This window comes from Ceratotherium simum, chromosome 21 (assembly GCF_057802395.1).
Source record: "Ceratotherium simum simum isolate JZ-2026a chromosome 21, ASM5780239v1, whole genome shotgun sequence".
Classification (NCBI taxonomy): domain Eukaryota; kingdom Metazoa; phylum Chordata; class Mammalia; order Perissodactyla; family Rhinocerotidae; genus Ceratotherium; species Ceratotherium simum.
Window position 1 is genome coordinate 50,592,177 of NC_141920.1, and position 25,953 is coordinate 50,618,129.

Sequence of the window (25,953 nt, forward strand, 5' to 3'; positions counted from 1 at the left end):
GCCGGCTTTGCACGGGCCTGACCCGGTCCTTCCCGCCCCGCCACCCAGGGCTCAGAGCGGATTCGGGCTGTCGTCTACAGCCGTGGGAGTCGGGCCCCGGGGGTCTGGCCTTGGCTCCCTCTGCTCAGGGCGGAGCCCGAAGGACCCTTGCGTGAGGAGCCCGGCTTTGCAGGGCTGCGCTGCTCCTCGAAATTTCCGAGCCCTGGAATCCTGGCGGAATTTTCCAGGATTTGTTGACCGATCGTGTGCTTCCGTGATGGCTGCACCGTCGGTGCCCCCCAACCCCACCCCCGCCTTTGTTTTTCTGCAGCAGCGTGTGGGAGAAAAGGGTACTGGAACCGGGCCTGGGCAGTGTTTGAAGGGGGTGAGCTCAGTCATCTGCAGGGAATTGTGGGGCTTTTTTTGGCTAAGCAGTGATTAGAGGAAAATCGTTGAGGATGCCCGCTAAAGCAGGAGGGGGCAGAAGCTCCCAGAAGGAGCCCTCAAAGAAGGCTTTATCTTTGAGGTACCCAAACCTTCCTTGAAGAACTTTACTATGTTAAAATTCACGGAGATTGAGTACTTGTTACTTCTCTGTATATCTTGCAAAAATACATGTTTACAGCAGAAAAATACAAAACACACAAAAGAAAAGTAACTGAAGTGTCTCCATTACTCTTAACCGTGTTAGAATATAGGTGTATGTCCTTTCGGATCTTTTTCTACTCCTAAATATACCTACACATTTAAAAAGAGATATTTTGCATATACAGTTTTGTGGCTTTTCTGTTTCATTTATTGACATTTGTAACTTTTTCAACAGCTTTCCAAGTCAGTGAATATCCTTCTCCAATATCATTGGTCATTTTCAATTTGACAGGTATATCATAGTCTTGCCCAGCCCCCTGCTGCCAGTTTTTTTTTTTTTTTGGCTCTTGACCATGGAGAATTTTCTCCTTTCTACTATACTAAGATAAAGAGTGAAAACTGATGAGGAAAGGACACGCTTGCAGGCCTGAAGCCAGTTTGCAAAGATCTGATTTGTAGTCTATACCTGGGCACTGGGTAGTTGCATTGTTGATAGTATTTTAGAGTATTTTTGTGAGGCATTAAGAAATGTTTAATAATTACTAAGAGTGATGTTGATTGCTTTTCCAAACTTATTCTGGGGCACTCTGTTTTTTATTTTTTTTATTTATTTTTTGAGGAAGACTAGCCCTGAGCTAACATCCATTGCCAATCCTCTTTTTTTGCCAAGGAAGATCGGCCCTGAGCTAACATCCGTGCCCATCTTCCTCTACTTTATATGGGACGCCGCCTCAGCATGGCCCGACAAGCCGTGTGTCGGTGTGCGCCCGGGATCCGAACCTGCAAACCCTGGGCCACCAAAGCAGAACGAAAGCATTTAACCGCTTGCGCCACCGTGCCCGCCTCGTAGGGCACTCTGTGTTTTAAAAGAGAGATGGTAAAAAGGACAGATTTGGTAGAATACTAACTGGGCCTCTTCATATTTAGTACGCAAGACAGCACAGAGAGAAGTGGCACCGAATGGCTAAAACAGGTTCTTACAACAAGGACTTGGGATGACTTTGCCAGGGAAACTGCCCAAGAGGCAGTGGCTGCCCCAGAACTCCCTGCTGATGGCAGAGCTCTGATTCACGACATCATTTTTATTGTCTGGGTAGTAGACGACAAGGGCATGTTCAAGGGTATTTCCCTGGAGCTGGACCAGGACATACCCCCACACCTGTTAGAGTGTTTATGTATGTTTAGATCCTGAAAAGGCTAGTGATGGGCTCAGGGATTATGGAAATGGGCTTTCGTAAACAGAATTAATCCCTCTGACAAAACAGGTTTGCTAATCCTCAGTGAGAGGTCTGAGTTTTGATTGTTTACTGTGGTGGCTACAGGCAGAAGCCTTTCTCTTGTAAAGAAACCACACAGCCCATAAATGGAAGATTGTTTGCCTATTCTGGATAGAAAGCCATTTAAAAATGGAAAATTGGAATATAAGTGCTGGCTAATTAATTAGCCAGTCTGGCTAATTCATGTTGAAAATGAGCTTGTCATCTCCTTTTTCTGCAAAAGTTGTATGTTTGCTTGTAATGGACCGGCAACAAGCCCATGAGGGTCAGAACCTGCGAGGGGAGGGGAGCTCCCAGTAAAAATCCCACGGAGCCACACCCTCACCCCTAGGAATGGCCTCAGGGACTCGTACCACAGAACTTCAGGCTGGGGTAGCCTGATCTATATTTAATAAACTAGAGTGCTTTTATTTATTATTTTTGTTTTTTAAACAATTATGCAAGTCCTTATGATTGTTGGAGGAAAAATTAGAAAACACAGATAAGCCAAAAGAAAAAATTAACTGTCATCTCACCACCTAGTAATAACCCTATAAATGCTATAAACATTTTGTATTCTAGGTCTTTTTTTCTATACTGGTAGGAATATTTGTTTTCATTACACATAATAGTATCGTGCTGTACCTATTGTTTTATAACTCTTTTAACTCTGCTTTTGGTAGCAGCGGACACAGTTGAAACTCGAGTGCTCAGAGGAAGAGATTTAAAGCAACCTGCCTGGCAGATCAGCAAGTCAAAAAATCTGGCTAAAATTGAGAGGTTTGCGCTTGGCAGTAGGCAGCACTTAGTTCTAAAGATGGTTCAAGGATTCTCTGAAGTGATGGCAAGGCTGGGACTCCACTCCAGACTCAGGAACACAGAACTGGATGGCGAGGGATGGCTTGCAGGAGTCCAAGCTCCTTTGTCCTGGCTTTACTGTTCCGCCTGTGCAACCTGGGGCTTGGATGGATTTCTTAACCTTTCTTGGCCTCAGTTTTTTCACCTGTAAAATGAAGGGGGATTGAGCTAGGTGATCCATTTCTGAGGTCCTAAACTGTTCTAAAACGTTATGGTTTTAAGTTTGCTTATAAAATGTTCCCATTTTATATTGATGTTCCATCTCTATCCAAAAAGAATCTGAGAGTGCTGAAGTAAGATATGACACAAAAGGTTCAAATTAATAGAAGACCTCAAAGAGAAAGTTGGGGAGGGACAGTAAGGTTAAATTCAGGTGCAAGGTCAGGACCAAAATGCAGACATAAGTTCTGGCAACTAAAGCAAATGGCAGATCATGCCCAGTGATGGGAGTCGTGGAGTCTCTGCAATAACTTCTAGAATGAGCAGGTGTGAGATTTCTTCCATGGGTCGTTAAAGCAGATGCTGGATAATGTGGACAGCTGGCCTACTGCATCCCTGCCCTGAGTGGATGGAATAGCCAGTTTACTGTGCCTGGCCTACTGCATCCCTGCTGTGGATAAAATAATCAGTTTACTATGGCTCTTTGCCATAAGCTCATGGCATAACCACAGTGGTAGATTAAGGAAAAGCAGCTCTGCCGCAGAATGGTATTACGTCTTTCTAATAAGATAATCATGATGAATAGAATTCATCTTATGATTTGGCTGGACCCGAGAGTTAAAGGAAGAGGACCTAGGGCAGTGTTTTGCAGCCTGGCTGCCTGTAACCCCCACTTCTGGGGTTTTGTTTTAATTGGTCAGTGGTGGGACCAGCCGCTGGAATCTTTTTAACACACCCAGTTGTTCTGATGTGTTGCCACCTGTCTGTGTGAAGTGGACCTTGCGTCCCGTGGGCAGGCTTCCCTGATAGCAGATAGCTCAGTTATTCTCTCTGGCTAGGAGCTGATGATGGGCAGATGTTCTGTGCTGACAGTTACCCTGACAGCTTGCCAAGTGGAAGGTAGGGTTAAGCCATCATTTTGTGAGATTAAGAAGCCTCCCGGAGCGCATGCCATGAATTTTTGTGGACGAGTTTGGCCTCTTCTCTTACAGGCTGTGATAGTTAATTTTTTGTGTTAGCTTGGCTGGGCCATGATGCCCAGATATTTAGTCAGATATTCTGGATATTTCTGTGAAGGTGCTTTTTTGGATGAGATTAACCTTTAAATCAGTGGACTTTGAGTAAAAACAGATTACCCTCCATAATGTGGGTGCACCTCCCATCAGTTGAAGGCCTTAAATAGAACAAAGGCTGACACCCCCACCCTCCCATCCCCACCCCCAACCCTCCCCAGCAAGAAGGAATTCTGCCAGAAGACTGTCTTTGTACTCCAAATGCAACTCTTCCTTGGGTCTCCAGCCTGCCAGCCCACTCCCAATCAGATTTTGGTCTCGACCTTCACAATCACATGAGCCAGTTCCTTAAAATACATCTCTATGTACATATCCTGTTAATTGTTTCTCTGGAGAACCATAGTACCCAGGTGGTGTGGATGGCTGCACCGGGCCTTTGTATCTTTATGAAATACTGATCTCACTTCTGCATCCCTGCCCTTTTTTTTTTTTTTTTTTTTTTTTTCCCCCAAAGCCCCAGTACATAGTTGTCTGTCATAGCTGCACATCCTTCTAGTTGCTGTATGTGGGACGCGGCCTCAGCATGGCTGGAGGAGTGGTGCCTCGGTGCGCACCCGGGATCTGAACCCGGGCCGCCGGCAGCGGAGCGCACGCACTTAACCGCCAAGCCACGGGGCCGGCCCTCCCTGCCCTTTTTAAATGATTTTTTAAAGCTTTGTTTTACATGATTTCAGACTTTAAAAAGTTCCAAGAATAATGCAAAGAATTCCCATGTACTCTTCACCCAGATTCCCCAAACATTGAACCTTTTAACACGTTTGTTATGTCTTTTTCTCTCTATATTAATGTACTTTTTCTCTGAACCATTTGGAAGTAAGTTGCAGACTTGATGCTCCTTTACCCCTAGAAATGTGAGTGTGTGCTTCCAAGAGGCGGGGAGAGTCTCTTACACAACCACAGGCGTGATTAACCTCAGGATGTTCACATAGACGCAGTGCTGTCATCCACAGACCTTACTCAGCCAGTGTCCCACTAATAAGAAATACAAGTAAGAAAATTGAGAGAACTTTATAAAGCCTTTTCAGATCATACCTAATTTTTTTTCATTAAACAGAGCAAGGCTTTAAGCCATTTAGAAACCCTTGCATACTAAGACATGAAGCAAATAAACAACAGGCGATAGCTGGCTTTTTTTCTACCTTATACAGAATGGGGTTCTTAGGAAACGGTGAAGGGCAGGCAAAGAACACAAATTTAGAAAATAATTGGACAACAGAAAAGTTTGGTTAAAGATGCCTTCAACGAGATCTTCTGGAGTAGGAATTATATGTAATTTCAGTTTTAGCTGAGTGTCTTTTCTCATCCTTGCAACAGTTTAGAATGAAGTGTGGAAGTGGCTATTTAAAACGCTGACTAGTACCACATGAGTTAGAAATGTAGTTTGACACAGTCCAGATCACTTAGCATAAATTGCTTAGGCTCCGGCTTATCTGTCGGTGATAAGGAGCCTTCTGTGATTGGCTGTGGGATGGGAGCGAGTAGACATTTTATAGAGCTTAACGGCGTGGAAGGCGGCAGGCTGAGGATTGTAGCAGTGTAATGTCATGGAGTGCAAAATAGATTTGTTTCCTACAGCACTAAGTGATCTCTAAGATCCCTGTAAGTTCTCACATTCTAGAATTTTATTATGTTTTACTTTTCCAAATTGACTTTGAGCAAACAGACCCATGTTCTAGTCCTAGGGACCAGTACCTAAAGTGAAAAAGGAAATCTGTGATCCACGTTGAGACAAAATCGACCAATTACTCATGGGAAGTCAAGTTTCCCTGGCACTTATTTCTAGAAGAAAGTGCTTGAGTGTGCCTTCATTGATTGGGGGCTTAAGAGATGTGGCAGATGATGCTAAGCATCCTTACACAAACGTAGTAGTGGTTTTGTAAAGCTGCCCCTGGCATGACCCTCCAAAAAGCCCCTTGGACGCAGTGGAGCGGACATGGTGAGTAGAGGTGAGGATGAGCCGCAGCTGTCTGGCAGGTGAGACGATCGCCCCATCCCAGTAATCCTCTCACTGGGCTCACCTGGCATGGGAAGGGCGGCAAGGAGAAGGTGGGCTTCTCTTCCTGTGGGAGCAAAGGTCCGGCCAGGGAGGCGGCCCTGGTGCATTTGGAGAGGCTGGGGATCCACCAGAGCTGGCTGGCGGAACGCTGTGCTCACTCTGTGTTGGGTCAGTGGTCAGTGTCCCTGTGTCATGTCAGGGCCAGCTCTGTCCTGTGCGGCAGGGAGCCGGCAGTCTGCCTGGGAGCCACTCTGTGCCCACCTAGCCACAGCGAGATGGCACCTGGTGTGTTAAGATGTGGCTGCAGCACAGCGACTCTAATAGACAAGAGCAGCGTCGCTGTGTTTTCCTGGGCACAAGATGACACGTCTCTGGCCAGACCTGCCCGTAGAATCAGGTTCTTCCTCGTGGTGAGAGCTGTTGCCCCAATCTGTGTTTTTTTGCCCTGAGTGTTGGAAAAGTTCTTTCTCTCCTTTTCCTACAGGACGTTCAGACCCTCCTGTTAAACAAAGACTCTAAACACCCTTTTAGGAGAGGGAAAAGAAATTGGAGAACTCTAAAAGTCTAGTTCTATTAATGAATCTCAGTTGTGTAAAGAGCAAAATAAGGCTCTACCTATTGATATTAAACTCCATTTCCACAGGTAGAGTTCATTACCTCCTAAGATATCTTTAGAAGATTAATATATTGTTGATCGTCTTTCCATCTGTTTGTGCCGAAGAGCTTCGTTTATGCTTTTCTGTGATGTTGCCTGTTGATGTAGGCTTTGCGTGTAATAAATAAACCCAATTAAAAAAAAATAAAGGCTGCCTCTGGGCCACTTAACACTTGTTATGGTCGTATTGCGAGAAGGGACCGTGCAAGAGAGATGAGTGGCCCAGTTCAGCCCCGCAGGCAGCAGGCCCCCAGAGCTGCTGCAGAGAGGGGGAGGGGTCCCTCTTTCTCTCAGGCTGAAGCAGGGCGCATCTGGCTCCCCAGCTAGCGCTCCCGGCTCTGCTGCAAGGTTGTACAGATGCTGGTCGGGGAGGCAGGAGAGCGGCTGGACTGGGCCTGGCATGGCCTTGGGCCTGCAGCAGCAGAGTTGAGGGCCACCGAGGAGCTGGCCCTTTGCAGGCAGTCCCCCAGGCTTCTTCTGGGACCAAGCCTGTGCTCTCAGGCAGTTTTTTCCAGAACTGCCAATGCTCCCTGAAAATCTGGCCTGGTGAGGGCACCAGCATTGTTTGAGTCCAGGTCTAGCCCTGTATTGAACACCAAGGTGGACGTGGTGTTCTCAGAGAGGTGAAGGGACTTAGGTCACCCCTCTGGCTTAGAGCCCAGTGCACACGGTTCAAGAGTTTATGCGTCTCCTTGGCTAGCTCCTCCAGCGAGCCTTCTTCAGCTTGATGGTTTTCACTCTGAACCATCTTAAGGAAACCAGGGAAAACAAAATCCACATACTTGAGGAAACTATGAAAGTTCTTAACACAAATCTCTAAAACAACAAGCCGAGTCTGAGTCCAGAGCTGCAGCAAGCAGGGTCTTGCAGCAGTGCCTGGCTTAGTGCTGACTCGCCCATCTCTTGTGAGAGGGTGGGGTTCCAGGGCACCTGGCTGCCATGTTGCTTCTGCTCCCCTCTTATGCAGAGCTGCAGCAGGAGGCTGCCCAGCGCTCACTGCAGAATTAAATAAACTGCTGAACCCTTGACATCTGTGCTCAGCTTGGAAAAAAATGAAAGAAATTCAAAGATTTAAAAACTAAGCCAACGTTTTATGCCTCACTATCCATCCCGTACAAAAAGAGGTAATCAAGTTATTTTCTTAATACTAGTTAAAAGTTAGAAACTTTGGCAGAAAGATCAAACTACAGCAACTTTAAAAATACATATTTATAGTAAAGGGCAGAATAAAAACATCTTGATTATATTCCTGACCTACCTACTTTTTATAAAACCTCTTGGGGAGAACCCCAGAAGTGGGTGTGTGGGGGAGAAACAAGCCTTCGTGTGTGCATAGGGAAAGGGAATGATCGTGCTGGAAACCTTCTCCATGCTCTGCTCAGATAGCTGGGTTTATTGGGCTCGGGGTGTTCTCAAGTTTGGTCATTAAGCCCTGTCTGGAGGGAGGGGGCTCAGTGCTATGAAAACCCCATATAATAATAGCTCAGTTGCAGTGTAGTGTAAATAACGTCCAGGATGATGAGAAGTCAGGAAGAAGCAATGGACCGTGAGCAGACAGGACAGTAGGGTACTTAGTGTGCGGTGTGAATTCATTCATTACACTGCTGTGTTTGTGATTTAAAGGATGTTAGAATTTGGATAGTAATTTAGAAGGCGTACATTCTAATGATCAAAAAAGGAAAGAAAGGCCGTCAAAGACTGAGCCCTGTATGGTTTTTTTTGTATGTATGCATGTTCTTTTAATTTGTAGATTTAAAAACGTATAGGAAGTTTTCTTAAATTATATATTGAAAAAAATTTTAACATTTTCTTCAGTTTCTTTTTTTAGGGACACTAATTATGCAGATGTTAGGTATCCTTTGTCTTCCAGATGGATATTTTTCTCTCCTTTTCATGCTTTTCCGCCATTTTGTTCACTTTTCCTCAACCAGGTGTTTGTTTCCAGCTTCACCCTTGTTGTGCACTCAGTGGCACCTCCTTCTCTGTAGTTGTTTCATTTCTTATTCATTTTACTCTTGCCCGTGCTTGGTCTTATCAGTGTTTCTTGGCTTCTTGGAGGCGTCTGTGTTTACACATTTCATTTGCCTCTTGGTAAATGCTGGGTGTACTTTGCCCACTATGTTTCCTGTCCTGTCTTCCTGTTCTTATTTTCAGGATGTGGATCCTTCACTCCATCTCTCGGAGTGGAGAGAATTCTTCGGGAACCAGCTGTTTACAGCTGGACAGTAGGGCAGGGGCTTGGTGTGTGCAGCCTGGAGGGAGCACATTTGTGTTCCCAGATTTGTGAGTGTGTGCATTAGTGTGTGTGCACACACGTGAGTGAATGTGCATGTGTGCGAGTGTGAGTGTGCACATGTGCGAGTATGCACATGAATGCGTGTATGAGTATGCACCTGTGTGTGTGAGTGTGTGCATGCACGTGTGAGTGTGCATATGTGAATGTGAAGTGCTTTATCATTTCCTTGTCTTCAGAAAGCAGAGACAAGCACTGGATAGTCACCCTTGTCCCCACCCTGCTCCTTGGTGGCAAAGTGGCACAAGGGCCAGTTTTCTAGTTTAGTTCTACCTGCGCTAACTTTCCACCTCTATTTTCTTTTTTTGTTGTTGTTTTTTTTTTGTGAGGAAGATCAGCCCTGAGCTAACATCCATGCTAATCCTCCTCTTTTTGCTGAGGAAAACTGGCTCTGAGCTAACATCTATTGCCAATCCTCCTCCTTTTTTCCCCCAAAGCCCCAGTGGATAGTTGTATGTTGTAGTTGTACATCCTGCTAGTTGCTGTATGTGGGACGCGGCCTCAGCATGGCCGGACATGCGGTGCATCTGTGCGTGCCCAGGATCCGAACCCGGGCCGCCAGTAGTGGAGCGCGCACACTTAACCGCTAAGCCATGGAGCTGGCCCCTCCACCTCTATTTTCTAATAGTTGGTGAGTGTTAGAGAGAAGCAGGCAGAGGCCTTTTTATTCTACTGTCTTTACAAGTGTATGTTTTATATACAGCATTTATTTTACTGTAATCTCTCCAATTTTTGTACATTATTTCAACTTTTTTTTGGTAACAGCTTTACTGACATAAAATTCACATACCATATAATTCACCCATTTAAAGTGCCCAGTTCAGTGGTTTTGGTTTATTCACAGAGTTGTGCAACCATCACCACAATTAATTTTAGAATGTTTTCATTACCCCAAAAATAAACCCCACACCTTTTAGCTATCACCCCAAATTCCCTATCCCCCTAGCCTTAGGCAACTACTAATCTACTTTCTGTTTCTATAGATTTACCTATATTCCATATAACAGGAATTATATAGTATGTGGTCTTTTGTGACTGGCTTCTTTCATTTAGTATAATGTTTTTTAGGTTCATTCTTGCTGTAGCCTGTGTCAGTACTTGATTCCTTTTTATGGCTGAATAATATTCCATTATATGGATATACCACATTTTATTTATCCATTCATCAATTGATGGGCATTTGAGTTGTTTCCACCTTTTGGCTATTACATACAAGTTTTTGAGTGAACATAGGTTTTCATTTCTTTTGGATATATGCCTAGGAGTGGACTTGCTGGGCCGAGTAGTAACTCTGTTTAACTTTTTGAGAAACTGCCAGACTGGTTTCCAAAGTAGCTGTGCCATTTTATAATCCCACCATTTGTGTATGAGGGTTCTGATCTGTCCACGTCCTAGCTAACATTTGTTATTATCTGATGACTTTTTGGTTATAGCCGTCCTAGTGGATGTGACGTGGTATCTCATTGTGGTTTTGATTTGCATTCCCTTGTGGTTGGTGGTGTTAGGCATCTTTTCATGTGTTTATTGACAATTTGTATTTTCTTTGGAAAAATGTCTATTTAGATCCTTTGCCCAACCAACCATTGGGTTGTCTTTTTATTATTGAGTTGTATACATATTTTATATACAGATCTCTTATCAGTTATATGATTTGCAAATATTTTGCCCCATTCTGTGGGTTGTCTTTTTTACTTTATTTATGGTATAAAAAGTTTTTAATTTTGTGAAGTCCAATTTATCTATTTTTTGTTACTTGTGTTTTTGATGTCATATCATCGAAAGAAGCCATTGCCTAATCCAAGGTCATGGAGATTTACTCCTGTGTTTTCTTCTAAAGTTTTGTAGTTTCGGTTCCTACGTTTAGGTCTTTTGTCCATTTTGAATTAATTTCTGTATATGGTGTAAAGTAGGGTTCCAGCTTCATTCTTTTTTTTTTTTTTTTGTGAGGAAGATCGGCCCTGAGCTAACATCCGCCAATCCTCCTCTTTTTTGCTGAGGAAGACTGACCCTGGGCTAACATCCATGCCCATCTTCCTCCACTTTATGTGGGACGCCTCCACAGCATGGCTTGACAAGCGGTGTGTCAGTGCGCGCCCGGGATCCGAACCGGCGAACCCGGGGCCGCGGCAGTGGAGCGCGCGCACTTAACCGCTTGCGCCACTGTGCCGGCCCCCAGCTTCATTCTTTTGCATGTGGATGTCCAGTTGTAGCAGCACCATTGCTTGAAGAGATGATTCTTCCCTACTGAACTCTGTAGGCATCCTTGTGGAAAATCACTTGACTGTAAATGTCAAGGTTTATTTCTGGACTCTGTTCTAGTCTGTTGCTCCATGTGTCCATCCTTGTGCCAGTACCACACAGTCTTGATGACTTTAGTTTTGTAGTAAGGTTTGAGATTAGGAAGTGTGGGTCCTCCAACTTTGTACTTTTTTTTTTTTTTTGGGTTGTACATTTTTATTGATGTTTTAATGGTTTCTAACATTGTGAAATTTTGGGTTGTACATTTTTGTCCATCACCATATATATGACTCCCTTCACCCCTTGTGCCCACCCCCCACCCCCCACCCCCACTCCCACTGCCCCTGGTAACCACAGTCCAGTTTTCTCTCCCATGTGTTGGTTTATATTCCACATATGAGTGAGATCATACAGTGTTTGTCTTTCTCTTTCTGGCTTATTTCACTTAACATAGTACGCTCCAGGCCCATCCATGTTGTTGCAAATGGGACGATTTTGTCTTTTTTTATGGCTGAGTAGTATTCCATTGTGTATATATACCACATTTTCTTAATCCAATCGTCAGTCGAGGGACACTTAGGTTGCTTCCACTTCTTGGCTATGGTGAATAATGCTGCAATGAACATAGGGGTGCATAAGCCTCTTTGGATTGTTGATTTCAGGTGCGTTGGATAGATTGCCAGTAGTGGGATGGCTGGATCATAGGGCATCTCTATTTTTAATTCTTTGAGGAATCTCCATACTGTTTTCCATAGAGGCTGCACCAGTTTGCATTCCCACCAGCTGTGTATGAGGGTTCCTGTTTCTCCACATCCTCTCCAACATTTGTTGTTTTTTGTCTTGGTGATTATAGCCATTCTAACAGGCGTGAGGTGGTATCTTAGTGTTGTTTTGATTTGCATTTCCCTGATGATTAGTGATGTTGAGCATCTTTTCATGTGCCTATTGGCCATCTGTATATCTTCCTTGGAGAAGTGTCTCTTCATTTCCTCTGCCCTTTTTTTGATCGGGTTGTTTGTTTTTTTGTTGTTCAATTGTGTGAGTTCTTTATATATTATGGAGATCAACCCCTTGTCAGATGTATGTTTTGCAAATATTCTCTCCCGGCTGGTTGGTTGTCTGTTCATCTTGATTCTGGTTTCATTTGTCTTATAAAAGCTCTTTAATCTGATAAAGTCCCACTTGTTTATTTTTTCTTTAGTTTCCCTAGTCTGGGTAGGCATGTCATCCGAAAAGATTCCTTTAAAACCAATGTCAGATAGTGTGTTGCCTATATTTTCTTCTATGAGTTTTATAGTTTCAGGTCTCACCTTCAGGTCTTTGATCCATTTTGAGTTAATTTTTGTGAATGGCGATAGCACATGGTCCACTTTCATTCTTTTGCATGTGGCTGTCCAGTTTTCCCAGCACCATTTATTGAAGAGACTTTCCTTTCTCCATTGCATGTTCTTAGCACCTTTGTCGAAAATTAGCTGTCCGTATATGTGTGGTTTTATTTCTGGGCTTTCAATTCTGTTCCATTGATCTGTGTGTCTGTTTTTGTACCAGTACCATGCTGTTTTGATTACTATTGCTTTGTAGTATGTTTTGAAGTCAGGGATTGTGATGCCTCCTGCTTTGTTCTTTTTCTTTAGGATTTCTTTAGCTATTCGGGTCTTTTGTTGCCCCATATAAATTTTAGTATTCTTTTTCTATTTCTGTGAAGAATGTCATTGGGATTCTGATTGGGATTGCATTGAATCTGTAGATTGCTTTAGGTAATATAGACATTTTAACTATGTTTATTCTTCCAATCCACGTGCATGGGATATCTTTCCATTTCTTTATGTCATCATGGATTTCCCTCAATAATGTCTTGTAGTTCTCATTGTATAGGTCCTTCACCTCCTTGGTAAGATTTATTCCTAGGTATTTTATTCTTTTTGATGCAATTGTAAATGGTATTGTCTTTTGAGCTCTCTTTCTGTTAGTTCATTATTAGCATATAGAAATGCAACTGATTTTTGTAGATTGATTTTGTACCCTGCAACTTTGCTGTAGTTGTTGATTGTTTCTAATAGTTTTCCAACAGATTCTTTAGGGTTTTCTATATATACAATCATGTCATCTGCAAATAGTGAGAGTTTCACTTCTTCGTTACCTATTTGGATTCCTTTTATTCCTTTTTCTTGCCTAATTGCTCTGGCCAAAACCTCCAGTACTATGTTGAACAGGAGTGGTGAGAGTGGGCAGCCCTGCCTCGTTCCTGTTCTCAGAGGAATGGCTTTCAGTCTTTCCCGTTGAGTATGATGTTGGCTGTGGGTTTGTCATATATGGCCTTTATTATGTTGAGGTACTTTCCTTCTATTCCCATTTTATTGAGAGTTTTTATCATAAATGGATGTTGTATCTTGTCAAATGCCTTCTCTGCGTCTATTGAGATGATCATGTGGTTTTTATTCTTTGTTTTGTTGATGTGATGTATCACGTTGATTGATTTGCGGATGTTGAACCATTCCTGCGTCCCTGGTATAAATCCCACTTGATCATGGTGTATGATCTTTTTAATGTATTGTTGTATTCGGTTTGCCAATATTTTGTTGAGGATTTTTGCATCAATGTTCATCAGCGATATTGGCCTGTAATTTTCTTTCTTTGTATTGTCTTTGTCTGGTTTTGGTATCAGGGTGATGTTGGCCTCATAGAATGATTTAGGAAGTGTTCCATCTTCTTCTATTTTTTGGAATAGTTTGAGAAGGATGGGTATTAAATCTTCTTTGAATGTTTGGTAAAATTCACTGGAGAAGCCATCTAGTCCTGGACGTTTATTTTTTGGGAGGTTTTTGATTACTATTTCAATCTCTTTACTTGTGATTGGTCTGTTCAGATTCTCCATTTCTTCTTGGTTCAATTTTGGGAGGTTGTATAAGTCTAAGAATTTATGCATTTCTTCTAGATTGTCCAATTTGTTGGCATATAATTTCTCATAGTATTCTCTTATAATGCTCTGTATTTCCATGGTATCCGTTGTAATTTCTCCTCTTTCATTTCTAATTTTATTTACTTGAGCCTTTTCTCTTTTTTTCTTAGTAAGCCTGGCTAAGGGTTTGTCGATTTTATTTATCTTCTCGAAGAACCAACTCTTTGTTTCATTAGTCCTTTCTACTGTTTTTTTGGTCTCAATTTCATTTATTTCTGCTCTGATTTTTATTATTTCTCTCCTTCTGCTGGCTTTGGGCTTTGTTTGTTCTTCTTTTTCTAGTTCTGTTAGGTGTAATTTAAGGTTGCCTGTTAGGGCTTTTTCTTGTTTGTTAAGGTGGGCTTGTATCGCTGTGAGTTTCCCTCTCAGGACCGCTTTTGCTGCATCCCATATAGTTTGATATGGCATGTTATCATTTTCGTTTGTTTCCAGATAGTTTTTGATTTCTCCTTTAATTTCATCAATGATCCATTGGTTGTTCAGTAGCATGTTGTTTAATCTCCACATTTTTGTCACTTTCCCAGTTTTTTTTTCATGGTTCATTTCCAGTTTCATAGCCTTATGGTCTGAAAAGATGCTTGTTATGATTTCAATCTTCTTAAATTTATTGAGGCTTGCTTTGTTTCCCAACATATGGTCTATCCTTGAAAATGTTCCATGCGCGCTTGAGAAGAATGTGTAGTCAGCTGTTTTTGGGTGGAGTGCTCTGTATATGTCTACTAGGTCCATCTCGTCCAGTTTTTCATTTAAGTCTACTATTTCTTTATTGACTTTTTGTCTGGATGATCTATCCATTGCTGTAAGTGGGGTGTTAAGATCCCCTACTATTATTGTGTTGTTGTTGATTTCTCCTTTTAGGTTTGTTAATAGTTGCTTTATGTACATTGGTGCTCCTATGTTGGGTGCATATATATTTATAAGTGATATGTCTTCTTGATGTAGTGTCCCTTTTATCATTATATATTTCCCTTCTTTGTCTTTCTTAACCTGTTTTATCTTGAAGTCTACTTTGTCTGATATGAGTGTGGCAACACCTGCTTTCTTTTGTTTGCCATTAGCTTGGAGTATTGTCTTCCATCCTTTCACTCTGAGCCTGTGCTTGTCTTTAGTGCTAAGATGTGTTTCCTGAAGGCAGCATATTGTTGGGTCTTGCTTTTTAATCCATCCTGCCACTCTGTATCTTTTGATTGGAGAGTTCAATCCATTTACATTTAGGGTAATTATTGATATATGAGGGCTTAATGTTGCTGTTTTGTCACTTATTTTCCAGCCTTTGTTTCTTGTCCCATTTGTTTTGGACTGCCAATTCAGTTTGGTTGTTCTGTCTTATGATTCTTCTAGTTTTCTCTTTGTTTATCATGTGTGGTTTTGCTTTGATTATTTGTTTAGTGGTTACCTTGAGGTTTGGGCAAAAAATCTTGTGTATGAGATAGTCCATTATCTGATGGCCTCCTATTTCCTTATACTAAGTCAATTCAGTCACTTTCCTCTTCCCCTTCTAAGTTGTTCTTGTTATACCTTATTCTATCTTGTGTTGTGGCTGTGTGTTTACAGTGATGAGGTTAAATTTATTTTTGGTGAATTTCTTCCTTTGATCTTTGAGTTTAGTATTTTAGTGGTTGCTAACCTGTTCCGGTAAAGATCTACTATTTCTCTGATTTTGTCTACCTACTTTTCTCCTTCCTCCAAGCTTTGTGTTCCCTTTCTCTTCTTTTTTTCAGGCCTGAGGGCCTTCTTGAGTATTTCTTGTAGTGGGGGTCTCGTGGCCATGAACTCCCTTAGCTTTTGTTTATCTGGGAGAGTTACTAGTTCTCCATCATATTTGAAGGATATTTTTGCTGGATAGAGTATTCTTGGCTGAAAGTTTTTGTCTTTCAGTATTTTGAATATATCATTCCAGTCTCTTCTAGCCTGAAAAGTTTCTGTTGAGAAATCCGCTGAGAGCCTGATGGGAGTTCCTTTGTACGTTATTTTTCGTTTTTGTCTAGCTGCCCTTAATATTGTTTCTTTGTCGTTGACCCTGGCTAGCCTTACCACTAGGTGTCGTGGTGAAGGCCTTTGTCTGTTAATATATATAGGTGTCCTGTTGGCTTCGCTTACTGGTATTTCCTGCTCCTTCCCCAGATTTGGGAAATTCTCAGCTATTATTTCCTTGAATAGGCTCTCTGTTCCTCTTTCTCTCTCCTCTCCCTCAGGAATACCTATAATTCTTATGTTACATTTTCTAATAGAGTCAGATATTTCTCGGAGTCTTTCTTCATTTCTTTTTAGTCTTAGTTCTCTCTCCTCTTCCATCTGGAGTATATCTGTATTCCTATCCTCTAAAGTACTAATTCTTTCCTCCATATTGTCAGCTCTGTTCTTTAAAGATTCCAGATTCTCCTTTATCTCCTCCATTGTGTTCTTTATCTCCATCAGCACTGATTGGTTTTTCTTTATGATTTCAATCTTTTTTGTGAAGAAACTCCTAATCTCATTGAATTGTTTGTCTGTGTTGTCTCGTATTTCGTTGAGTGTTTTTATGATAGCTATTTTGAAATCTCTGTCATTTAATTTATGGATTTCTGTGTCTTCGGGGTTGATTTCTGGGTGCTTGTCATTTTGTTTCTGGTCTGGTGATTTCATATATTTTTGCATTGTGGTTCCTGTGTTGGTTTTGTTTTTCCTCATCCTGGAAGTCTCTGGTTGCAATTTCCACCTGCCGCCAATGTCTGGTGGTAAAGAGCTGTGTAGTCTAAGCCCCCTGCGCTCTGCCCCGGTTTTTCTGCTGTGATCCGCAGTTTTGTTTTGTTTTTTTTTCCCGCTGCGATCCACGGTCCAGTCGTTTGATCAGGTCTGTCTCGGATCGCTAGGTCTGGTCTGGCTGGTTGAGCTGCAGAGTCCGGTTTGCGGGGAGGGGGGAGCTCTCTCTTTTGCCCTCTGGGTCCCTGACGTGGGAGGCTTCTCGTTTGCCCCTCTTTATCCGCTCTCTGGGGTGCTCAGATGTTGATGGTAGCCCTGTGGCTCCTCTGAGTCCTCTGTGCGGGAGTTTCCCACTGGCTGAGAGAGCCCGAAGAGCCACGGTTTCCCTGCCGAGGGCTGCCCCTCCCCCCTCTCTGGGAGCCACGTGGACTGGGATCGCTGATCTGATGGGGAGGGAGAGGAGTTCTCCTTACCTCTCCCCATTTCCTCCGGGGGCCCAGCACGTTCCGCTCTCAGATGTGTGGCAGTGTGGATCCCTCCGCTCTAGGTTTTCACTGTCTGGGATTCCGTTGTTGGTCTGTGACCTTTGCTTTTGTTGTATCTTGTCGGGGGAAGAGTTCACGGGAAAGCTCACTCCGCCATGATGCTGACGTCACTCCTTGTACTTCTTTTTTTTTTTTTTTTAAAGATTTTATTTATTTATTTTCCCCCCAAAGCCCCAGGAGATAGTTGTATGTCATAGCTGCACATCCTTCTAGTTGCTGTATGTGGGACACGGCCTCAGCATGGCCGGAGAAGCAGTGTGTCGGTGCGCGCCCGGGATCCGAACCCGGGCTGCCAGCAGCGGAGCGCACGCACCTAACCGCTAAGCCACGGGGCCGGCCCTGTACTTCTTTTTCAAGAAAGATTGTTTTGACTATTCTGGATCCTTTGCATTTCCGTCTTAATATTAGTATCAGCTTGTGAATCTGCAAGGAAGCCAGCTGGAGTTTTGACAGGGATTATGTTGAATCTATACATCTGTTTTGGGAGTATTGCATCCTAACAATGTTAAGCCTTGTCCAATGTCCATTGACATGGGATGTCTTTCCATTTACTTAGGCTCTCTACCTGTGTATTTTGGAAGTTGAGAGCCGCTTTCTACCCAGCCTCTCCTTTGAGGCTGCTTCTTCGTTCTGAGAATAGTTTAAAAACTACTGCAGTCAAGTGGGGAGTCATGGTACAGACGCTGCTGGAAAACCCGGAAGGGGACGCTGCTGATGCCACTTGGCTGGCAGATGGCCACTGGGTTTCTCACAATGTTGCTGGTCAGCTGCTGGTCAAAATTCTAAATGGGGTGTAAAAAAGACACTTTAAGGACATCACTGCATGGAATGCGGGTTCCGAAGCTGATGGTGTGGTGGCGAGGGCCCCTCTGCTCAGGCCGGCTGCCCTGCACGTGCGTCCCAGTAAACTCCACAGCCTCAGAAGCCCTCCGTGCAGTCTAAGGAGAGTGGATCCAGGCCTTTTCTCTCCCTGAATTCTGCAACCCATAGGGAAATAGATTTTTAGATTGTGTTTTGGAAATTTTAACCCACAGGAAAGATAAAACATGATACACTCAGTACCCTTGCCTGAATACGAGTCGTGCACTCTCTCATCATACATGTGCGCACTCACAGATGTGAGCCTGATTTTGTTTCCTAACGTTTTCTTTAGAAGGACTGTTAGATTTAAGAGGGCTGCAGAGATCGTGTGGAGTCCCCATGTACCCTTCACTCGGCTCCTCCGTGTTAGTACCTCGCATGACTGCAGTGATCACAGTTATCAAATGAAGAGGTTGGCGCTGGCTCAGCACGCACTTCTGATTGTTTTTCCTCTGGTGTCCTTTCTGTGTCCCTGGATCTGAGCCAAGATCCTCACTGTGTTCAGTTGTGGTGTCTCCTTAGTCTCCTCCTGTCTGCCACAGTTTATTGATCTTTCCTTGTCTTTCACGACCTTGACAAATCCAGAGAATCCTGGTCAGCATTTCATAGAACGTCTCTCAGTTTGGTTTTATCTGATGTGTTTTCACAATTAGTGTGGGGTTAGGCAGGTTTGGAAAAAATATCACAGAAGCAAAGTCCCCTTCTCATCACAGCTTATCACCACAACTTGTTACTGGCGAGTTGACCTCCATGACTTGGGGAAGGCAGCGTCAGTCAGGTCTCTTGGCTGTGAAGTTAGTTTTCCCTTTCCAAACTATTCTTTAGAATGGAGTCACCGGGTCCAGCCCACCCTCAAGGGGAGGGGAGTTGAGCACCACCTCCGGGAGTGAAGGCTATCAGAGAATTTGGGGATGTTTGTTAGAACCACCATGGCATTTAATAAGTGTCTGGGGGAGGCACTTGGAAGCTGTGCAGGTGTCCTGTCAGTCCTCAGAGCTGTGCCCACTGAGTTCAGTGTTCGCACTGGCTGTCGTCAGCAGCAGTTACTCCCGTGATGTTCCTGTGGTGATTTTCTGTTCCTCTCATTCCTTCTACGTTTATTAATTGGAAGATTTCTCCCTTCTTGCCTGCACAGTTTTCCCAGACCTTACTTTTGATGGCACAGTAGGAGGCAGCACGGAGTCCTGTGTAAGAGCAGGACTCAGAGCCGTCAGCCACCACCATCCCTGCCCATGGGGGGCTGTGAGGAGTGAATGGTACCAGGCAAGGGAAGCACTCAGAACCCTCCTTGGTGCCCAGTAAGTGTTGCTGATCGTCGTCCTCATTTACACGGAGCTGTTGCATATCTCAATCCCCAAAACCAGCAAACAAACAGCAGGCAGAAACCAGACTGCTGCCTGGTAGCAATGGATGCGTCCTCCCATCCATCCCAGTGTGTTGACTGTGCTGTTTATTGAGTACTTAAGGTGGGTGTCAGAAGCTGTTAATACTTGAAAATATTCCCCCCTTACAGGGCTGTTTTATCCTGTGTTACAGATGTGAAGAGGTCACTTGCTCAAGGGTGCATGGCTGGGGACCGGCCCAGCTAAGCCCAGATCAGGCTATGTCCGGTTCTGGGAGCCTTGATCCCCACCAGCAGGGGGAGGTTGGTTTATATCCCCTGAGGACTCCAGAAGGGCGATGAACAGAGGCTTTGCTTTAGAAGGGTCCCCTGGTGGGCTGCCCTTGGAAAGCTGAGGATGGCCACGGTGAAGGAGTGAGCCCATTTGGGGATTTGCAGGCAAGTGCAGGGTAACGTAAGTGAAGCCCCTGAGCACGTGCTCTTATGGGTCCACTCATCACTGTACTCTGCCTTGTGCGTGGGGACAGAGCAAGAAATCTAAGATGCTTTCTTCTGCTTTCTCAGCGCATCTATTATCTTTCCCTGGAATTCTACATGGGCCGTACACTGCAGAACACGATGGTGAACCTGGGCCTTCAGAATGCTTGTGACGAAGCCATCTATCAGGTAGGGGTCCTTGGGGCCAGCTGCTGGGTAGCCTAATGGTGCACTGAGGTTTTTAATCCAGGCCCCACAGAGGCGAGCACTGATGGTAAGATTTGCAGCCATCTGGACCTGGGAGATGTCGTATGGTGTATTCTACGCCACGTGGGGGAGGATGAGTTCATGGGCAACGCTCCTCTTTCTCAAGGGGAGAAAGCAAGAATTGGACAGGAAGCTAATACTCTGGGGTTCAAGGACTGGGTTGCATTGTGCTGCTAAGGTTTGGAGGCTTCTGGAAACCATTGTACTCCTCACCCCCACCCCAAGGGCAGATTGTGGCAGAAGTGGCTGGTATTGTCCTAGTTTTCCTTGCTTTATTGAACTGGTAACCTCTCTCCGGTTTCTCTCCCCTACCCCTAAGATAACCTCTTGCACACATCCTACCCTCTACTTATGAAGTTGCCCTTTCTCCCTAATCAGAATAGAAGCTGCCTTTGCTTAAGGGTTCTTCATTAAGTTATTCACTTGGAGGCCTTTCACAGTTCATTTGCAGTTTTAAAGCGGAGCTGGAATTGGTCGCCTGTTTTCTGTGTCTGTCCCCTCTCCCTGGATGCCGTCTTTCTCCGCCACCACCAGGACGCTCAGTCTGAGTTGCCAGGATGTGAACATGCAGCGCTCCTGCCCTTTTGCAGTACATAGAAGGGTCCTCACCAGAGTCGTCCCTCCTCCCAGCACCTTCACTGGTCTGCTTTTGTTCGGTTTTCTTTGGTGGGGTAGGCGCTCTGGGGGCCTTGTTGGAGGCGCTGTGGTGTGAGCCTCACACCACTGTCAGCCCAGCATTGCGGGGCTCCTGTCTCCCTTCCAGGACTCAGTGACAAGGAGTGTCTGCGGCAGGCGATTTCACTTGGCACAATAAAACTTTGGAACAAAAGTTTGACTCCTCCAAATAGGAATCTTATGCTCAAAGTTATCTAAAAAGATAGAGAGTATCGTGGCAGGTGATTTGTCGTTTACTGAACATGTCCATTTACTGAACATGAATGTTAGAACATGTCTGTAAGGACTACAGAACATACAGTGACTTAGATCTTCAATGCAATTGACAGTTGTATAAAATGTTTTCTTTTTCAAAACATTTTCTCTTTATATAGTTCTTACAGATAGTAAAGATTTTACGGAGTGTTTATACTGTAGATATGCAATATTTGTTTATAAATTTTATTACACAAATAATGTGTTAATTGTAGGGATTTAGAAAATACAGGGAAGCATATATCTTTTTAAACATTGTATTGTTTTCCCCTTAAAAGTGGTATCTCCCTGGCTGTATAGCTTTTAATTAATCTTGCGTTTGAAAGGTTTTTATGATGGTGGAAGCTTTAGTGTCTCTAGGCACACATTGCTGGGCCCTTCTAATTGTGAAGCAGAGTCCAGATGCTCTGAGGGGAAACAAAACGGGGATGCAGGGCTTGGACGGGCCTCCTCCCCAGCCCACACTGATGACGTGATGTCCGACATAAAACAGGACCCGCTGCCTCACAGGTGGGGAGGAGTACCAGGGAGCCACTTACCGGAAGCCAGGACTTCAGAAGCAGCCGCTGTCTCCTGATTGAGCTATCAAGGACACATTTAAAAGTGTTTTCATTATCGAAAATTTTAAATATGTACAAAAATGGAGTGACTGTTCGCCTGAACTTTTCCCACACACCCCTTAGCTGGCTTCCCCAGTTGCCACACTCCACTCATGGCCAGTCTTGTCCCACTCACACCCTACCATGCCCAGATTGTTTAAGCCAGTATCAGATAGCATAATATTTCATTTCTGCGTATTTCAGCAGGTATCTCTAAAAGACAGGGTCATACAATTATGACCCCTAAAATATTGATAGCTCTTTAGTATCAGTTTTTCAGACAGTGCACAAATTTCTCTGATTGCCTTATAATTTTTCAACAGTATGTTCAGAAACTAAGTTGCATTTGATTGATATGTCTCTTTTTTTTTTTATAATTTTATTTATTTATTTTTTCCCCCAAAGCTCCAGTAGATAGTTGTATGTCATAGCTGCACATGCTTCTAGTTACTGTATGTGGGACACGGCCTCAGCATGGCCGGAGAAGCGGTGCGTCGGTGCGCACCCGGGATCTGAACCCGGGCCGCCTGCAGCAGAGCGCGCGCACTTAACCGCCAAGCCACGGGGCCGGCCCGATTGATATGTCTCTTAAATCTCTCTTAATCTATAGGCTTCTCCTCTCTCTTATTTTTCTGCCTTGCAGTTTATTTGTTGAAAACTAGGTTTGTCCAGTGGAGTGTCCTGCCATCTGCATTTGACTGATTGCGTCCCCAGCTGGGGTTTAACCGGCTGCTTTGTCGCAAGGGTGTCATTCTCACCACTTCTACTCAACATTGTACTGATGGTGCTAGTCAGAGTATTTAGGCAAGAAGACGAATTAGGAGGCATCCAGATTAGAGAAGAAGGAAAACTATCTCTATCTGCAGATGACATGATCTAGAAAATCCTAAGGAATCCAGTAAAAATATATTAGAACAAATGACAGTGCAGCCAGTTTGCAGACACATCAATGTACAGAAATCAGCTGTGTGTTTAGATGCTTGCAATGAACAATCCAAAAAAGTTAAGAAAACAATTCCAGGGGCCGGCCCCGTGGCTTAGCAGTTAAGTGCGCACGCTCTGCTACTGGTGGCCTGGGTTTGGATCCTGGGCGCACACCGACGCACCGCTTGTCCAGCCATGCTGAGGCGGCGTCCCACTTACAGCAACTAGAGGGATGTGCAACTGTGAAATACAACTGTCTGCTGGGGCTTTGGGGAGAAAAGGGGAAAAAAAAGGAAGAGGATTGGCAATAGATGTTAGTTCAGGGCCGGTCTTCCTCAGCAAAACGAGGAGGATTGGCATGGATGTTAGCTCACGGCTGATCTTCCTCACAAAAAAAAAAAAGAAAAGAAAAGAAAACAATTCCACTTAAAATAGCATCAAAAACAATAAAATACTTAGAAATAAATTTCCAAAAGGGGTGCAAATTTATATTTGAAAATTATAAAATATTGTTGAAAGAAATTAAAGAAAACCTAAAAATGGAAAGACATTCCATGTTAATAGCTTGCAAGACTTAATGTTAACATGGCAGTACTCTCCAAATTGTTCTACAGATTCAGTGTAATCCCCACTAAAATTCCAGTTGGCTTCTTTGCAGAGATTGACAAGCCGATCCTAAAATCCAGATGGAAAAGCAACAGACCAGCAATAATTAAAACAATCTTGAAAAAGAGGAATAAAGTGGGAGGACTCACACTTCCCACTTTCAAAACTCACTACAAAGCTACAGTCATCAAGACTCTGTGGTACTGGCAGAAGGATAGACATATAGATCAGTGGAATAGAATTGGGAGTCCAAAAATAAATCCTCACGTTTATAGTCAATTGATTCCCCCCCCTTTTTTTTTTTGGTGAGGAAGATTGGTCCTGAGCTAACACCTGTTGCCAGTCCTCCTCTTTTTTGCTTGAAGAAGATTAGCCCTGAGCCAACATGTGTGCCCATCTTTATCTTGTATGTGGGACACAGCCACAGCATGGCTTGATGAGTGGTGTAGGTCTGCACCCAGGATCCGAACTCACGAGCCCCGGGCTGCCGAAGTGGAGCACACCAAACTCAACCACTATGCTGCCAGGCTGGCCCTGTGATTTTTTTACCAATTTAAAAAAATTGTGGTAAAATACACATAACATAAATTTACCATCTTTACCATTTTTAAGTATAGATCACTGGTATTAAGTTGTGCAACCATCACCACCGTCCATCTCCAGAACTCTCTTCATCCTACCAAACTGAGACTCTATATCCAATAAAAACTAACTCCCAATTCTTATCCCCCTCCAGCCCCTGACAACCACTGTTCTACTTTCTGTCTATGAATTTGATACTCTAGGTGCCTCATATAAGTGAAATCATGCAATATTTGTCTTTTTGTGACTGGTTTAATATCTTGAAGGTTCATCCATGCTGCAGCATATGTCAGAATCTTCTTCCTTTTTCAGGCTGATGAATAATATTCCATTGTATGTATATACCACATTTTGCTTATTTATTCATCTGTTGGTGAACACTTGGGTTGCTTCCACCTTTTAGCTATTGTAAATAATGCTGTTATAAACATGAGTGTACAAATATCTCTTCCAGACCCTGCTTTCAGTTCTTTTGGGTTTAAACCTATAAGTGGAATTGCTGGATCATATGGTAATTTTATGTTTAACTTTTTGAGGAACCACCATACTGTTTTCCACAATGGCTCCACCATTTTACTTACCCACCGAGTGCACAAGGGGTCCAGTTTCTCCACATCCTCACCATCACTTGTCGTTTTCTTTTTTTTTTTTTTTGATAGTAGCCATTCTAAAGGGTGTGAGATAGTATCTCACTGTGATTTTAGTTAGCATTTCCCTAATGATTAGTGATGTTGAGCATCTTTTCTTGTGCTTATTGGCCATTTATATATCTTCTTTTGGAGACATGCCTATTTAACGTCTTTGCCTGTTTTTGAATTGGGTTGTTTGTTTTTTATCGTTGTTGTTTTAGGAATTCTCTGTCTATTCTGGATATTAATCCCTTATCAGATATGTGATTTGCAAATATTTTCTCCCATTCCGTAGGTTTCTTTTCACTCTGTTGATAGTGTCCTTTGATGCACAAAAGTTTTTAATTTTCATGAAGTTCAGTTTATCTATTTTTTCTTTTGTTACCTGTGCTTTTGGTGTCCTGTATGGTCAATTGATTTTTTAAAAGGAAAAGAATACCAAAACAGTTCAGTGGAGAAAGAACAGTCTTTTCAATAAATGATGCTAGAGCACTTGGATCTCCACATGCAAATGAATGAAATTGGAGCCCTACCTCACACCACATATAAAAATTGACTCAAAATGGATCAACAACCTAAATATAAGAGCTAAAACCATAGAACTCTTAGAAGACTATATAGGGGTAAATCTTCATGATTTGGCAATGGATTCTTAAAAATGACACCAAAAGCACAAGGAATAAAAGAAAAAATAGATAAATTGAAGAAAAGTCTACGCAAAAGCCAAAAAGTAGAAATAACCCAAATGACCATCAACTGATGAATGAATAAACAAAATGTGGTAGAGCCATACAGTGATAAAAAGGAATGCAGTACTGATGCGGGCTGCGACATGGGTGAACCTTGAACACATTATGCTAGTTGAAAGAAGCCAGATACAAAAAGCCACATATTGTATGTTTCCATTTCTATGAAATGTCCAGAATAGGCAAATTTATAGAGACAGAAAGTAGAAAAGTGATTGTCGGGGCCTGAGGGAAGGAGAAAATAGGGAGTAACTGCTAATGAGTGTGAAGTTTCTTTTTGGGGTGATGAAGGTCTGGAATTGGACAGTGGTGATGGTTGCACAACTTGATGAATATGCTAAAAACTATTAAGTTGTTCACTTTTAAAGGGTGAATTTTATGGTATGTGAATTATATCTCAATAAAAAACAGGTTGTTAAGAGTGCTCTGTTATGCTCTTTTTCTGTCTTCAGTTCAGAAGTCCACTTTAGCAAGGTTTTAGGGTCTATCAATTAGCTACTTTTTGTGTCTGTATTGAACACTTTCAAACTCAAGGCAAAATTCGCGCTACTAGGCTGTGTGTGCCTATAACATTCAAAGTAAAAGCTTAAACGAACAAAACATCTTTCCATATCTACTCTTAGCCTGTCTTTATTTAGTTTACTGGTCTCTGAGTTTAATAGATGTTTCGTGAATAAGAGGTTCCATGGTCAGATAAGTTTGGAAAACG

The 25,953-nt window shown here is 43.1% G+C and overlaps 1 protein-coding gene across 2 annotated transcripts in view; it reads left to right on the plus strand.

The window, feature by feature from the left end:
- The window catches only part of PYGB (glycogen phosphorylase B), a 58,113-nt gene that overhangs the window by 599 nt on the left and 31,561 nt on the right, over window positions 1–25,953 (plus strand). The window contains exons 1-2 of one of the 2 annotated variants that reach the window (XM_087445726.1): window positions 19,683–19,922; window positions 20,049–20,150. In XM_087445726.1, coding sequence (XP_087301852.1) covers window positions 20,079–20,150 — 72 coding nt within the window. In that variant the 5' untranslated portion in view covers window positions 19,683–19,922; window positions 20,049–20,078. Of the gene's footprint in view, window positions 1–19,682; window positions 19,923–20,048; window positions 20,151–25,953 lie in introns of those variants that run through there. The other variant, XM_004441928.3, reaches the window with a different exon arrangement.